Genomic DNA, 16,426 nt, shown 5'->3' on the forward strand with positions numbered 1-16,426 from the left:
TGTTTCCAGCTTTCCATTTTTTTTCATTCTCTGCAAAAATAATGTGAAAATTAGAGCTTGTCAGTAACTCTGATCAATTTCTACCCTTTCTTTCCAATGTGCAGTGTCACAAAAGTATCTGGATCAGTTATAACCAATATGTGACGGCTAATGCCTGACACATGTCCGAACTACAGGCCCAACCGGATAAGGATTGATAGAGAATATATCAAAGTATCAAAAACTTCTAATGGGGCTTTCTTTTTAGCGTGTTGCCAGGGTGTTGTAATATTTTCCCCCATGTAGATACTTTGAGGGCCTTTACTTACCTTTAGTGAGATAGTATCCTATGTGTTTCTACAACAAACCCAACAACAGGATGCCAGAACATTTCCTAGCATGGGTTTGGGGCTTCCTCCTTCCCATTTCTACGGGAGACCTGTAGACTGGGTTTTCTGTAAAGGGTAGCATCCCATCACAACAGCAAGGAAGGAAAGAGCTGGGAGGCAGAGAGAAAATAATATGCTGTCGTGGTGATTTTTACGTGATACAAGAAAGCACACTGTACAACATGATAAGCTGTGATGTCATGTCATGGCAGGACTACAGGGAGTAGGGAGGGTCAGACTGGGGCATGAGATCTTGGGGGATCTGACTCTATCCACTCTTCTGTTTTGTCTGCTTTGCAGACTCAGCGATTAGCAAAATTGCTTGTGAATTGTTTAGCCCACTGCTTGGTGAGAGTGCCACTGTATCCCACAGATTAGACTCTGAGTGCCTCTCTGTTGGAGTGCTTCTCACTCCTGTTTTGTCCATGAAAACACTATTGTCCAGTGGAGTGACGGCAGTGCTCAGCATGCAAGAGTCACGCTTGTTATTTTAGCCCTTGTTGTGTATTTTCCTCATTAAAATAACTTCAGTGAAAGACTAAAATGGCTGACACGACCCGACTCCACTTAAGTGTCTTGATCAGTACTATTTAGTTGCTTAAAGCTGTGGTAAAAAAGAAAACGCAGTTCTTTTTATTATTTCTTACTTCTCTTCATGTTATGAATTAGCTTTTTTGCCGATCTTGACATAACCTACTCAGTTCATCTCAGTTCATTTAGCACAGTGCAGTGGCATAAGGAATTTGTCCCCAGGGCATTTTTTTCTAATGAGGGACATGTAGACTATGCCTCGTGTGTGTGTGTGATATGCCAATCACACACACTGAGTGTTCAGCCTGACACGTAAAGGGAATCAATGCTATGTGCTAATTTCTGTGTTAACACTCTTTCACCGTGTGTTTGACATAGTAAATTGATAATTCTGACCTTTTCTCTTATTTTCAAAAGCAAAATTTAAGAAATAATAAATCCTATTTTCCTTGTCATGATATGAACACAAGACCTGTTACGGTTTATTCGTCTTAACTCGTCAAACTGATGGGGTGAAGACAGAGTGGCATCACCTCCATTATAAGTCCAAATAAATCAGGAAGTGTTCATATATTAGAAACTGCAAACATTACAGACATCTTCTTGTCTTCTCTTTATTCAGAAACACAGCCTAATATGTGTAGTTCAGGAACATTCTATCAGCGTGCGAATACAGGCCTTATTTGTCAGTTGTCAGCTGCTGCTCTCAGTGGATGTGTCCTTGCGTTTGTCGACTGTGTGCGTAACAGTCAAGATTTTGTCCATTTAGTCCATCTATTCAGCAGCTATGAGTATTTTCTAACATTTTGATTTGTATTAAAATTCACAAGAGATTCTAATGAGTCTGATTTCACAGTTAAATTATAATAAATAAATAAAGAACAACCTGGTAGGGAGGGAAAAAAAACATAAAGAACTTTTACAAAATGAAAGCCAAAAGCGCTGATCAACCAAGCAGAGTCTGGAAAGAGAAATTCCTGCCAGCTGATATTTGTTGGATTCTGTTTTGGACAGAAGTACAAAGTGAATTCTGGACGCATTTGCATAACAAACTAAAACTAACTTTCCTTCATTAGACAAAGCAGTTCACACAATTTCATACCCAGCTGAGCAGTGTTACGGTATTAGATAAGTGTTGTTTGTCAGCTAAAGCCGGGAGTAGTTTAACAATTTCCCTGCATGATTACAGATATATAAATAAGTCAAATGTCCACAATAATGACCTTGGACTTTCCCTGTTATTATCCGCTGTAATCTAGTTAAACCCTACATGTAAACGTAAAGACTGAGGATGCAAAGCGATGAATGACAAGAGATTCCCAGCAAAGTCGACCCTTTGCCCGGGCTCTCTCCATCTGTCAATAGAAATAGGCTCAGTGTGGCATGCCTGTCATCTTCGCTCAGCTTGCGAGACAATAATGTGTGCCAGCATGGTTTTTTTGGAGGTGAGAACTAGCTTACCGTCTCTGCCTCATTTTTTTTTTTTTTTATTGCATACAGATTTGGTAAGAAACGAGTATCTCCTGTTACTGTCTCCACACCAACATCCATATCTTGTTCAGTCTTTGTGCTGTAGAGAACTGTAAGTGCTGTTACCACAGACAATAAGACTCTGTAGGCAAGAACTGGCCCCCTTGCTTTAGCCCCCATCTGACTGTTTTGCTCTGTGCCTGCTGTTCACCACCATGTCATTCAGTTTTCAGTCTTTCTTTCTCTTTTGTGAGATGAGAACAGCACGGTTTGTTAACCGCTGTGTCCTCTTCTACAGGTACTGGTTTGAAGGAATTGGCTTTTTTTGTATAAAGGAAAATGGCGGGGATGAAATACTAACAAAAGAAGAACTTTATCGATGAGTGTGGCCCAACATCGAGTCGACTTTCTTCAATGTAGGCTCTTTACAACTTGAAGGAAAAAACAAAATGCTACAAAAATCTCATGAATATTTACACTCAGTCATTAAGTACTGCCAAAGCTTCAGCTTGTTTGCCTAATGGTCTAGTTAGGAGGCATAAAAGAAAAGAGCCCTTTTTATTCCAGCTGTTTTCTTGTATTTCCTCCAGTCTTTTATTTTTACTGTCACTCTTTCAGTCTGTTTTTACCCACTTCCCTCTTTGTCATGCTCACTCATCCTTTCAACTACATCTTCTTTCCTTCCCTTTTTCTTTTTTGTTTCCCGTCTTGCTAGTCTGCTTCATTCTAGTTTATTTCTCTCTTTTCTCTGAAGGCAGCTCCAGTGGCTGGCATTAACACTGATTGTAGTATAGCTTTGCTGCGTTCCCCCGAATTTCCTCTAGCTGTTGACATATTAATGGTAGGTGACAAAGATAATGGCAGTTAAGCCACTGTCACCTGTGAATGGGTTGCATTCTTTCCTTTTTGTCATTCTTGTTAAATTGAAAATTATTGGGGAAAACAAGACTTTGTTCTGTTCTTCCATCTGGTCATAGTTATTACCTATATCAAAAATTAAACTGGAAAATAAACCACAGAGCACAGCATAAACGGACAGGCTGTGGCATTTAAATGGTGTTCAGCTGGTATTAAGGGGACCCACAGTTTGCCAAGAAAATATCTGAAACTTTTAAACTTGCAGCACTAGCCTGAGCTATTGATACAAGGCAGACGCCAAATTCTGACCCTACCATCTGAATGTCACAGCAGAAAACGAAACCCGTCAGGCCAGCAACATTTTCACTTTTACGGCTTTTGTTCGTGCAAATTGTTGGCGAAGTTTCCTGTTCTTAGCTGGCAGGAGTGGCACCCAGTGTGGTCTTCTGCTGCTGGGAGATTTATTCAGCATTCAGAGCTGCTTTTCTGCATACCTCGGTTGTGACATTATTTTACTGTTGTCTTTCTGTCAGCGTGAAGCAGTCTGGCCATTCTCCTGACTTCTGAGATAAACAAGACATTTTCACCCAGAGAACATAGTTTCTCTTTTTCAGAACATTCTCTGTAAAACTGGGAAAGATCCACTGTGATTTTCCCAGTGGATCTGCAGTTACTGAAATACTCAGATCAGGCACCAACAACCAAGACACTTTCAAAGCTGCTTAAATTACCATTTTGATACTCAGACTGAAATTCAGCAGGTCGTATTAACCGTATCGACATGCTTGAATGCACTGAGTTTATATTATATTTAGTTGGGTTTTTTTTAATCACCATTTCACTGTCCGTCTGGCCCACACTGCAAGATGGACTTTGACTTGCTAAGCCCCCCCCCCACACACACACACACACACACACAGAGCACACACAGAGCACACGCACACACAGAGAGCACACACAATGCCAAAATACATTTGGGTGACTGTGTAACTCATTGGGGCATGTAAAACCTAGGCCTATCGCAACTCTTGGCTACACCCTCAACGTCCCCCCTCCTCCCACCCCACCTCTGTGTCAAGGACAGATGGCGTCTGTCCCCAACTGCTGCCTGTCAAAAAGAGCAAGTCACCTTTCACTTTTAGCAATAGAGCCACCCAAAAATACTCTGTGTGCACTTTGACTTATAAAATGTAGGTTAGCTGCTTTAAAGAATAACCTAAGCTGTCATTATATACACGGTAGTGCATTACGGTTATAGCTTCAGTAATCACATAACGGCTGCTCATCAATTATACCATTACTTTTGCCACATAGGTTGCTGTCGTCTTTGGATGTGCAGTTGCACAATAGTTTATTGCTGTCGTTACATCACTTCTCTAAAATTGTAACGGTGAACTGCTTTCTTTTTGAGAGTTTAACATGACCTATTGGAGAAGGGAACCAGTGTGCAACGGTAAAACTGTTAAGTACAGGAGCAAACACAATATCAATATCAAGCACCTGCAGAAGCTTGCATGCTTACCTCTTTTATACACCGTCTATGATGCCAACACAATGCAATGCTCAAGCAGAGTGTGTGCTGACCCCGACAAAGCAGTTTGATTTTTCAGAAAGCTACAAAAGCACTGATGAACAAGCTCGTAGGATCACACATTTTAAAAGCATACCTTCTACAGATACTTAGGGAGTTGTGCTTAAGTAAGAGTCAGCTGACAGAACCCTTCTCAGAGCACAGAGGGTTTGGGAACATGGTAATGAGCCAGATGCTCAGTATTTTGAATTAAGAATCAGATATGTAAATGGTTTGTTTGCTTGCATCTTTTAAGAAGCTCAAGTCCAGTGTAATACTGTTTTTCTGCAAATTCACAAGTTAAACTTGAGATGATTTATTATAAAACTTACTTTGAAGCATCTGTGCCCCCCCCCAGTCTCCGAAATGTTGGTGCACATAGAGCACAGCTGCTTTACAGGATGCTCATCCTCAAGAAGTTTGTATTGTTGTACCTATCTTATTTGCTCAGTTTTGTGCGTAGGCTGTGGTTATAAATAAAGTCCGTGGTATGCCTGTTTGTTTGGTTGCCTAGGACAGCGAGTAAAAGCCACAAGCTTGCACCATGAGGTGACAAGAAGAAATATCAGGCAGTAAAGGTGAGCCAAGGGAGGCTGGAAAAAAGGCAAAATTGGCAGATTGCCTGTCACTCTCTCTCTCCACTGCGTCTTCTTCCTCGCAGAGTTAATATGGCATAAACTTAAAGGCTGCACTAATTGGCCACAATGAGCAGGGCTGGGCTTTTGAGTGAGGAAAGGAAGGAAGGAAGGAAGTAAATGATGGGGGGGGCGGTCAGGGCAGCAGAGAGCAGGATCACGATGCGGTTATTTCAGACTGACGATCACTGTGCACACAGCTCAGCCTGGAGTACTTTTTCTTTCTGTTAGATTTGTATTGTGATTGTCATTTATGCTTAGAAATATCTACTCATATATTCTTAGAGTTTTATAATTAGGTGTAGATTGGTAGAGGTTTGATCCTTAATAGTCTGCAAGCTTTGTGTGCATTCCAGAGCTCTCTGACTTTCACACCCACATTTTAGGAGCAGGGGAGAGGTCGTACCTTGTCTTATTGTTTTATGGTAGGATAAACTGTTTTAGGCTAAGTGCCTTTTGTTTAGATCGACGGCTCTGGGTAGTCTTCCTGGGGTCACAGTTTGACCCCCCCCACACACACACACACACACACACACACACACACACACACACACACACACACACACACACACACACACACACACACACACACACACAAAGGTATTCTTTGTTCACATGTATACCTATATAAGATGTCATATGTTAATGAACCTATGCATATTCATGTAACCACAATAAAAGAGCAGTGTTACGGGAGAGCGGACGAGAGCAACTGGGGTCAAGCGAAGGAACGGCGCCTGTCCAGTTCTCTCCCGTGCACGTGAAACATGAAGAACTTGCCTACTTCGTGTCTTGCTTGCTGTGTAATTACATTGCCTTCAACGTTCCAGCGAATAGGTTCAAGCTAGAAACCTATCACTTTCTTTTACTTTTTCTTAATAATTCTTTAAGAAACGAACAAATTCCAGTTTCTGTTAACTGTATCGAAATTTCCGAAGATTCAATAACTATTTGTGTGCGCATGGATTCTTGAGTTGCAATGAATCATGCTTCTGTGAAGAGTGATGCATTCCAGCGAAATGCAATTAAAGGACCGAGTCCAATGAGACGACAAGGAAATGATTGTAGCTGTGTGCCAGACAAAAATGATGCTCAGAAAAGTTGAGAAAGATCCGTTTTCACCGATAAAGCCAGTCAGAACGAAAACTGTTCATGACAGCTGGTGTTATATCATTCCTCTAACAATATTCATTTGGCTGTGGCAAATAATCACACGGGCGAGCATCTACTGCACTGGGCCGTTCTCATAATTTACGTAGGACAATATGAGCTGTTTACTGCAGCTGAACACAATTCGGTATTTACTGCGTGTCCTTCGTCACACTGTCTCTGCCTCGTCTGATTGGGTGACAGCAGTTTCTTTCTGAATCAGACGAAAGACATTTTTGTGCGTGTCCACATGTGTGAGAAGAAAAAGAAAAAATTGGGTTGCCCAGACTTACAAAGCAGTTAATGGTTGCTGTCTATCCTTTAATTTCAGATAGGATGCGACGTGAAACTGTGCTCAGTTGAAAACGAGCTGAAATACTGATTCTCTGTGCTTGCCCATCTGCATCAAAGCAAATGACACAATACAGATCGTACACACTGGTGCATTATAACCTGTTATTTGAGGCTGATTCCTAGTGAATGTAAAGGCTTGCATTGTTATTCAGCGTGAGGCTGCTTTTTGAAGCATGCGAAAATGTGCTCTCACTTCTAAACTCTCTCTGAGGGGGTTCAGGTGAGAATTAACATTTTAGGATTTTCTTTACAAGCTAGGAAGCAGCATTTATATGAATGCAGACTCTGATTAGAAGATAACACTGGGAGCAGTGTATTAATATCGGTCTAGCTTCTTTTTTAAGAAGACTTTTATCAATTTTCCATGTTGGGCTACTTTGTTAATTGTTTACTCATAAATGACACTTTCTGATGGATTAAAATAGGTTGTTTGGTTTTAATAAGTAAATAGAAAGAAAGCAATGTTCACAATTCAGGAGGACTTTGACTGGAAAAACACTGTAACTGTTGCAGATTTGTACAAACATTTCCAAGAAAGGAATTCAGAGTACTGCTACTCATTAAAAACATATGTTGACAAGTAGTTATTCACCATTGCTCTTTATGCTCTCCATATTTGTACCCACCTGTCATGATGATGATGGCATCGCCCAGCTGCTGCAGATTTTCTGTTTCCACCACCTCCCAAAGGTGCTCCATTGGATTGAGATCGGGTGATCGTTGCTGCAGTGTTGATGGCTGATTAGATGTTTGTGTTAACAAGCAGTTCAACAGGTGTATCTGTAAGACAATATACATGAATTCCCGAACAATAAAGAGGCATAATGTTTATATGCTGGTCATGAGTGAGTCTGTGTCTGGCCTTGCATCATAGTCCTCATATGTACCATGAAAACCTTGAAATTGTTGAAGTGAGGTCAGCTTGTGATGTGAGGCTTCGGGCAGTATGCTTTTTAGTTAAGGTTTTCCTGTTACTTGCATGGCTTGTGTGTGTTTGTTCAACTGTGCTTGGGTTTGTGTACTGTGGCTGACCTTTGCTTTACATAACATGATGTAGGTGAAAAAAACTTTAATGGGTGGCATCATATGCCTTCTACTGCGGCAAGAAATCCCATTTACTTGTTGTTCCCTGGAGAAGTCAGTCACTCCTCTGTGACTAGTTCCACCCCTGTTATGCAATGGATTGTTAATGCGTGTGTGTGTGTGTGTCTGTTTGTCTCCTGGATATGGAGTCATTATGGCATGCATGGTGCTGTAGCCGGTTAAGCTGTGAGTGAGGGCTATTTTAGACTGATGACTGACACATGGTAGACACTGCACAGGAAAGATGTTTGATTTCCGAGTCTCACTTTATTAATCTTTAACTCTCTGACCTGACCTTTTCAGACTTATCGTACTCAGGAAGGCTATATTTGAAACAATAGCACAAGTAGTCCATTGCTTTGAATATCCTGTGTATCTGTGTGCACGCGCGTGTTTTTCTCAGTGATAATGGACCATCTAGTTAATAATGCAGCAGAGGGATCGCACTGCACCACCTTTTCTCGTGAAAACTCATTTTCCGTTTGCCGTTCTATCTCGCTCGCTCCCTCTTTCCTCCTCAGGCCATGTCAGGGCTTTACAAAACCATTTCATTTGTCCACATCGACCCAGTCTGTCAGTGTTTGCACAGCCGATATAAAACCTGGGATTAGAGGAAAAGGTTCAAGTATTCAAGTACCCACTGTATTAGGAGATCCTGCTTGTGGAATGTAAATGTATATCAATTAGTAATTTAGACAAAGAGACAAAAAAAACTAAATTCAGTCACCCTGGAATATCTTATCATTCTAGTCCTCAACAAAGCTTTTTGCTTTGTAGTGTTAAGCATCTATCCTGTGAAGTGTCAGTCCACTCCTGCCGGTGGGGTTCAACTCGTATTCAAATCATATTTAATGATGCAGTTTGTTGATTGAATGAAATGGTGGCTAAGCTGCTTCTGTTTTTATAGAAGTTCCTGCACATTTACTTTATTATTCATTTTTGAACAGTGATGATCCAGGCTGTCTTAACATGTTTATATTTTTTATGTTTAGTTTCAAAGTGCTTTGCATGATTTTTTTTTTTTTTTTTTTTTTTTTTTTTTTTTTTCCCTTTCCCTAAGCTAACAAAAAGGGCTATTACACACCATTACACTAAATTGTCTGGCTGCATTTGCAGTTGTGACATCATTAATTTAGTAATTGGTTTCTCTTTTGACTTTTTTTTTTTCTTTTGTCTCCTTTTGGCCTCCAAAGCACACACCTCCACGCACTCCCCCGAGGGTCATATTTATGAGTTGGCACCACCCTGATAACAAATTGCCATTTAAGCTTTTCTATGAGTTCAGCAGCTACATAAAGCAGCTTCCTCACCACTCAGTGCTTTCTGGTGAGCGTGATGGATGGTGGATAGATGGATGGATGGATGGATGGATGCCAGGCATTTTGAGTGAGTCAGACATGAGCTGCATCTCATTTTTCTGATTTATCCTCTCAGTTTTTCTCACTTTGCAATTTCCTCCTTGGCCCTCCTACTTAAAACACGACAAAGAGATGCAAAACAGGAAGAACTGAAGCAGTCCAATTGTAACAAATGAGACATTTGCCCCCAGTCAAGCAGCAAATGAATTAGCATCAATTACTAGTAACAGTTTCCCAGCTTGAGGGTTTGAGTTTTTGTTTACACAAACAAGAGTAGTGACGCATGTTATATATTATTGCTTAAACCTGTACTTTCAGATGAGCAGTTTTCCATCTTAATGTACATTTGCATTTTAATCATGACTCTTCTTCCTCCTACTTCTACTAACCTGAGGATGAGGAGGTTGTCTCACAATGTTTGGAAATATTTATAGTGAAAACACTGAAATTATGCCCTTTATCATTTATCAACCCATTCTATCTAAAGAGAAAACCATTTGTACCAACAATCCAAATATACTTACACCCTTTAATTGGAACACATGTTCAGTTCCTCTATATTTGCAGATTAGCAGATTGTCTTACCATGTCTACAAGCCTAAATGCATTAGGCTGCTGCCATGTGATTGGTGAAGAAAGGTGATTTAAGTGACTTGTTGAACTATGCCATGGTTGTCGATGTCAGAGGTCAGAGGAGAATGACCAGACCACTTTGAGCTGATAGGAAGGCAACAGTAACTCAAAAACCACTTGTTACAACCAAAATATGAATAAGAGCATCTCTGAATGTACATTGAGCCTTGTAGATGGGCTACAGCACTGAAGTCAGGTAAAAACAGGATAGTGAGGCTACAGTTTGCAAAGGTTCAACAAAATTGAGCAATAGAAGACTACAAGAACATTGCCTGGTTTGATGACTCTTGCTCTCTGCAGCTACATTTGGGTGGTGAGGTCAAAAAAGAATCTATCTAGGATCTATCATCTGAGCATTGTTTAAACACCAAAGCCTTCATGATTATTGTTGCTGACCATGTCCACCTCTTTATGACCACAGTGCGTCCCTATCCTTTGAGCTGCTTCCAGTAGGAGAACGCAGCTGTGTGATGCCATCATGTCAATATGGATCAAAATCTCTGAATGTTTCCAGCACCTCATAAAGTGGCCAGTGAACTGAAAGAAGACACCAGACACAATCCTACAAAGAGATATTTGCCACATTAGCAGATTGTAACTCTTATTATTTTAATATCCTAGCGCACATCATCTGTGGATTGACTTTACCGCTTAATTTACAGCTTAATGAAGTCAGTCAGTGGTGGATGCAATGACCTGCATTTCCCAATCTACTTAGAATGTGTAATGTGTTGTTAAGGAGGAGGATGTGATGTGCATTGTCTCTCTCATCGCTGACTAGCACATTTAGACAGCACAAGAGTCCATGGATATGAACTCTTCAACCCATCTCTTCCCACTTGCTTCCCTCTTCTGCAAACAGGCAGCTGCACATTGAAGCAGACTGCGACCAGTGAAGGCAAACTGCGAACTCTCCATGTCTGTTTCCCTCTGCCACGTTTCTCCCCCTCCTATCAGCTCACCCTCCACCTCCAAAATCCTCCTTTAGCCAGTTGCTAAGCAGCACGGGGAGAGCTTGACAGTGTTGACGTTGTGTATGTGCGGGAGCACTTCCTGTAAACAGCCGAGTGGGTGCTCTTTGCTCTCAGCTGTAGAGAGAAGGAGAGAGTGAGACGAGACGGCCTAAAATAACCCTTTCTGACTCTCATAAGAGACACGGAATGACGCGAAGTGAAGGAAAAAAGTGTAACTTCATACCAAGTGAAAATTTCACAGGGAGCTGTGAAAGCTGTTGAAGATAACTACAGGAGCTTCAGAAGCTTTTTGAACCGTGTTTTCTTTAATGCCAGAAAGCATGAGGCCTGAAATAAAAATGAACAGAACTGACAACGGCCATTTAGGCGGCGAATTAGTGTCATTGTGCATACAGCAAGCCCGTTTGTGTGTGTGCAACCTCGCTGGACACAATTCGTAAAGCATTGAGTCAGAGCAAATCTTGGACGGAGGATTTATTAAGTGAACAGACAAAAAAAACAATTCGAAGCTACACAGACTCCTTTTTTTTTTTCTTATTTATTCTGTCACCAGCAGTATTTGTTTCACTATCTCCCAGGAAACATTGAGCTTAACTAATTGCTTTCTCTCCTCTTCCCTCCTGTGTCTTTTGATGTTTCAGCTCCGTGGCGGTGAAGATGACCACGGCGCGGTACCGTCCCACGTGGGAGCTGGCCGTGGACCCTCTGGTCTCATGTAAGCTGTGCCTTGGAGAGTTCCCTCTGGAGCAGATGACCACCATCACACAGTGCCAATGTGTCTTTTGTACACTGGTGAGGGTTTTTATTTTTTATTTTTTTTTTTTTTTTTTTTTTTTTTTTTTTGGCATTGCTGTGGCCTCAGGTACTACTTTAAGGAACCCTGGAGTCTTTTTGAACCAGAAAAAGAGATGAAGTTAATACCAGAAGATATTATTCACTGACACCCAGCTTAATCCAAAATTGAATTTAAACCCTTCTTTCTTCTGTATAAAGTCCTGAGCGATAAGATTCTATAATATCTTTAACAACTTGCAGTACCTTGTGATCCCAATAGAGCATTTACTGCAGGCTTACTTGCAGTTTCTTGAGTTCCCAAAAGTACAATGAGAAGCAGAACTTTCAGCTATTAGCAAGCATCCTCTGTTTTTAAGGCTAGTTTTAAAACGTTCCTTTTTGATAAACCTTACAGTTATGACTGGATCTGTTGACCCAGAGCTATCACTTTGTTGTCCTGCCATAGACTGGGGTCTTTCCATGTTGCACTTAGCACTTCTCCTCCACTCAGCTGAACTTCAGTTGTGTGTTTATATATCACTAATACATGTCATTAACTTTTAACTACTCTCTACTCTCGTAGTTTGTTGTTTCTCTATGCCCTGGGTACCAGCTGTCCCTCTCTAAATCACATTCTGCCAAAAGTTTCTAACTTTAAAAGGAGCTTCCTTCCTTCCTGCCCCCGCAAAGCTTTTGTTCATAAGGGATGTTGCAATCAATGGGGTTCTGTTGTTGTGCATTTATTTCCTAAAACTCCAATTCAAACAACATAAATATTACTATTATTCAATAGACTACGATTATCTAATAATAGTAAGATTAAGTAAGATCTGCTTCTGCGTTGAAGTACAGTAAATGTAACTTCTGTGTTAAATTTAGACCCAGTAAAAGTCATACACCGAAATGGCTGCAGTATAAATCTCACATCCCTCCAGTGTAACAGCTGAGGCTGAGAAACGATAGCCCCCCCCTCAATTGGTTAGCAGATGTAAACCAATCTTGCCCAGGGATGAGGAAACAATGCTCATGAATGACAACTAAAAATAGCTGCCATTTCCTAGAACTCAGTCTGGGGTGCAGCAGTAATTGCCAAACTTCCTTTAGCACACTTTATTCCAGAGTACAACCACAATTTAAATGCAGTCGGTAACTCACCATTTCCCTTTTTTTTTTAATATATATTGCATGAAACATTTAGTATGTGATGCTAACATTTCCAGTATGTTGCAATTTATTTCTCTTTTTTTTCCTCCTTTTTTTTGGGGGCTGGCATAAAAGGAACAGTTAAAAAAAAAAAAAACTAGAAAAAAACCAGTCGTGGCACATAGAAGGTTTATGTCTGTGTGTGTCTTTGGTAACAATCAGCTTTGTAAAACTTACTGGCTTCCCTTAAATGAATCATAGAAGATTCACATGAAAAGCATAATTCATGTGTTTGCTCCAAGAAATGTTATAACATGCTAAAGCAGGGCATCTCTATTACTGTTGTACCAGTAGAAAAATTGTTGTGGCTATCATATTTCAGTCTGATAATTATTCATCTTTAGCTCTGTTTTGGCTTTTGCATAGTCTGCATATATCTTGACCAGGGAGTGAAGGCTGGGCGTGTTGCAGGTTTTAGGTGAATAGAATTTGGTTTTGTTTTGTTTTTACAGAACTATCTATTTGATTAATCATTAAAAAACCAAAATGTTGAGTCAAAAGAAGCTGCCACTGTTTGTTTGCCTTATCTGTTGCCGTTGGTTGTGCTTTCATTTTTGTTTCATCTTGCTGATTAACTTGAGATTTGAATGGATTTATGTTATACTTGTCTGTTTTTTTTTTTTCTTCAGTGCCTGAAGCAGTATGTGGAACTCCTGATTAAAGATGGCCTTGAAACTGCAATTAGCTGTCCGGACTCTGCCTGTCCTAAAAGAGGACACTTGCAAGAAAATGAGGTGTGTTTCCATTATAAGAACATCTTAGTTCTGCATTGGACATCGGACCACTCAGTCACTCGCTTTCCATTTAGCAGTAGTCATTTTTTTAATTTCTACACAGGCGCAGCACTGTATGTGCAAAGGTAGCAGAGTAAATGCACTTTGTCCAACCATTGAGTATATCGGTTAAACCTATATTTCTAAAACATCATTGTCAATTTAAAGCACCATCCTTGACTGAGACGTGCATTTCACTTCACTTTCATGTGTGTATTCAATTATAATGAGCAATCCTGCATGCCTTTTTCCATAGCAGATGTCACATTGAGGTCAAACTGCTCCTTCTTCAGGCAGTTTAGGTGATGTGCTCACACAGTCTTTCACTTGGTCTAAAAGAACCATAGGACGCAGCATAGTTTAGCACACAGCAGCATTCAGTTTCTAATTAGCATCCCTGGCCCTTAATAGAACCAAAGCCACTTTAGCCGGTCAGGCACAGCATGCATCATCCCTTTCCATTCTTGTAATTCTCAAAGCCTGAATGTTTTTCATTGCCCATTAAATGAGTAACCATGTGTGGGCCCGCGTACGCATCTTGGCTGCACTTGGCAATCAATTTCTATTTTACTGTAGGGATGAGATTTAAGGCCCAAACAAATGGCAAGTTCAGGTGTTGTGGAATTTTGATTATGACATTGTTCTGGAAATGAAACTCGCGTGGAGAATTTATAATTGCTTCTTGCAGCTTCTGTCTACAAATGTCCACACTGACCTGCTCATTTCACTCCCACTTCTCTTCTCCTCACTTCCTGCAGATTGAGTGCATGGTGGCCACGGAGATGATGCAGAGATACAAGAAACTTCAGTTTGAAAGGGGTGAGTCAGTACAAGGCAGCTTCAGTACGTCAGTGATCACTTCAGAGTTCACCAGTAGGCGCTGTATGGGCGATGACTGTCGAACGCAGTCACATGGACCCGTCTGTCCTGCAAAGATACTACACACAAAAAGATGACAGTCTCATTTTGCACGTGGAGCTCAACTGTTGCTTGCTCTATCTAGACTTAATCATTTTACCCCTGTGGACATTTTCGCTATTGAGTTACACCAGGGGGTGTCTGTGGAAAACTGCTAGAATAGATTTTCAAATCCTTCTTAGCCCCATAAATTTCACTCTTCAACACTGACAGGTGTTTTCAAGTTTTCTATGCATACATTTTTTGATGTACAAAATGAAAAACAATTGGATTTCATTCTGGATTCAATTAAATTGAATGGTTTCACTACAAATAGTCATTCAGTTAAGTAATATTCCTGTACTTTGTTTTGAAATATTATAATTACATTGGTTTGGCTCTATAGTCAAGTGCTAGACGGCAAAACGTGTATAGCCACAGTGATACCATGCATTAGCTGCTGCTTGTGTTTATTTACAGTACTGTGCAAAAGTCTTGAGCCAACACTTATATCTCAATATTTTACTCCATAATGGGAAATGGATACATTAGTTTATTGAAATGTGCAAAAATACATGGAACTACAGTAAACAAGATCCCCAACACCACTGGCTTAAATGCAGCTCCAAATCAAATGAAGAACCTCGATCGTGTTTCACAGCTGTAGACATTCAGTGCTCAAACCTGGGGAGCTATTGTTAAAGACCTCTTTAAAGATGACATGAAAGTCTGGCTGCTTAGAAGCGAAGTATAAAGAAATGAAGGGTAGCATAGTAGTGTACTAAGCTATTAGCTAAGGCTAGCTAGCTTGGTTAGCAGGGGGCATTGATACAAACTGCATGGCTGGATGAAACTAACAGGTAATGTGCATAAAGGGATTTACCCACTTTTGCAGCCAGCCTCAACTGCAGGAACTACAGTTAATTGGCCTCTTTAGCCTTAGGGATTGTCACCACTTGATCCCTTGTATTTTTGTCAAATTCCTATTGTCTCTTTCCCCCGTGTACTTGTACATTTTTAGTGTCAGCAGTTCATTTTCTAATAAATAGCTTGGATCTCAGAGCTGAAAACATGATGGCAGGTCTGTGTCGCTTTGCTTCACACTGTCAGTGTAGACATGCTAATCAGCAATATTTTAGTTCCATCGCTACAAGAGACAGCAGTGACCACGCTGTGCTATCACTCTTTGATGGTACTCACTCTGCAGGTTCTCCGCCTACACAGAGGCACAAACTATACACAGAACATGCAGATCACGCTTGCAGGAATAAATGCATATCCATAAAGACAAACACACATTCATTAACACAGAAGGGACCCTGTAAATTAATAAAAATCCTCAGAAAGAGCTGTTGATTCTGGATAAAAGCAGTGAGCCGTCTCATCAATGTCCCAGTCTAGTCAGGCAGAACAGTTTCTGTAACCGTTCCATATTTCTCAGGCTGAGCCAAAAGTGCAAGTGGAATGTGTGCTCATAGTTCTTGGCAGAGAGGCAAGGGGATGTAAGGACGGGATACAAGGGCAAGTGCATCATGCTATGTACTTAGAATTGGCAGAATCTATGTTTTACCACTTTCGAATATATTCAAAAGAATTTTTGGAAGCCATGGAAACAAGTTACCAAATAATAGATGCAGTAACACGAGAAATAACATATTTTTTTTAAAACAAAAGAAACCTTTCAGTATGTAAGAATATGAACTTTATTGATCCCAGAGGGAAATTCATATGTCTAACATGACTCATCTGCTATTTGTATAAGAATTGAAAATGAAAATGAGTGAAAATGGTTTTGT

General features: G+C 40.5%; 1 protein-coding gene across 3 annotated transcripts in view; it reads left to right on the forward strand.

Annotated features, from left to right (window-relative positions):
* Positions 1–16,426, forward strand: part of rnf144aa (ring finger protein 144aa) — a 31,011-nt gene that overhangs the window by 4,494 nt on the left and 10,091 nt on the right. For all 3 annotated transcript variants that reach the window (XM_031758340.2, XM_039603398.1, XM_031758339.2), the window contains 3 exons: positions 11,625–11,775; positions 13,590–13,694; positions 14,492–14,552. In XM_031758340.2, coding sequence (XP_031614200.1) covers positions 11,641–11,775; positions 13,590–13,694; positions 14,492–14,552 — 301 coding nt within the window. In that variant the 5' untranslated portion in view covers positions 11,625–11,640. The remainder of the gene's footprint in view (positions 1–11,624; positions 11,776–13,589; positions 13,695–14,491; positions 14,553–16,426) is intronic.

Source organism: Oreochromis aureus, linkage group 19 (assembly GCF_013358895.1).
Source record: "Oreochromis aureus strain Israel breed Guangdong linkage group 19, ZZ_aureus, whole genome shotgun sequence".
NCBI classification, from domain to species: domain Eukaryota; kingdom Metazoa; phylum Chordata; class Actinopteri; order Cichliformes; family Cichlidae; genus Oreochromis; species Oreochromis aureus.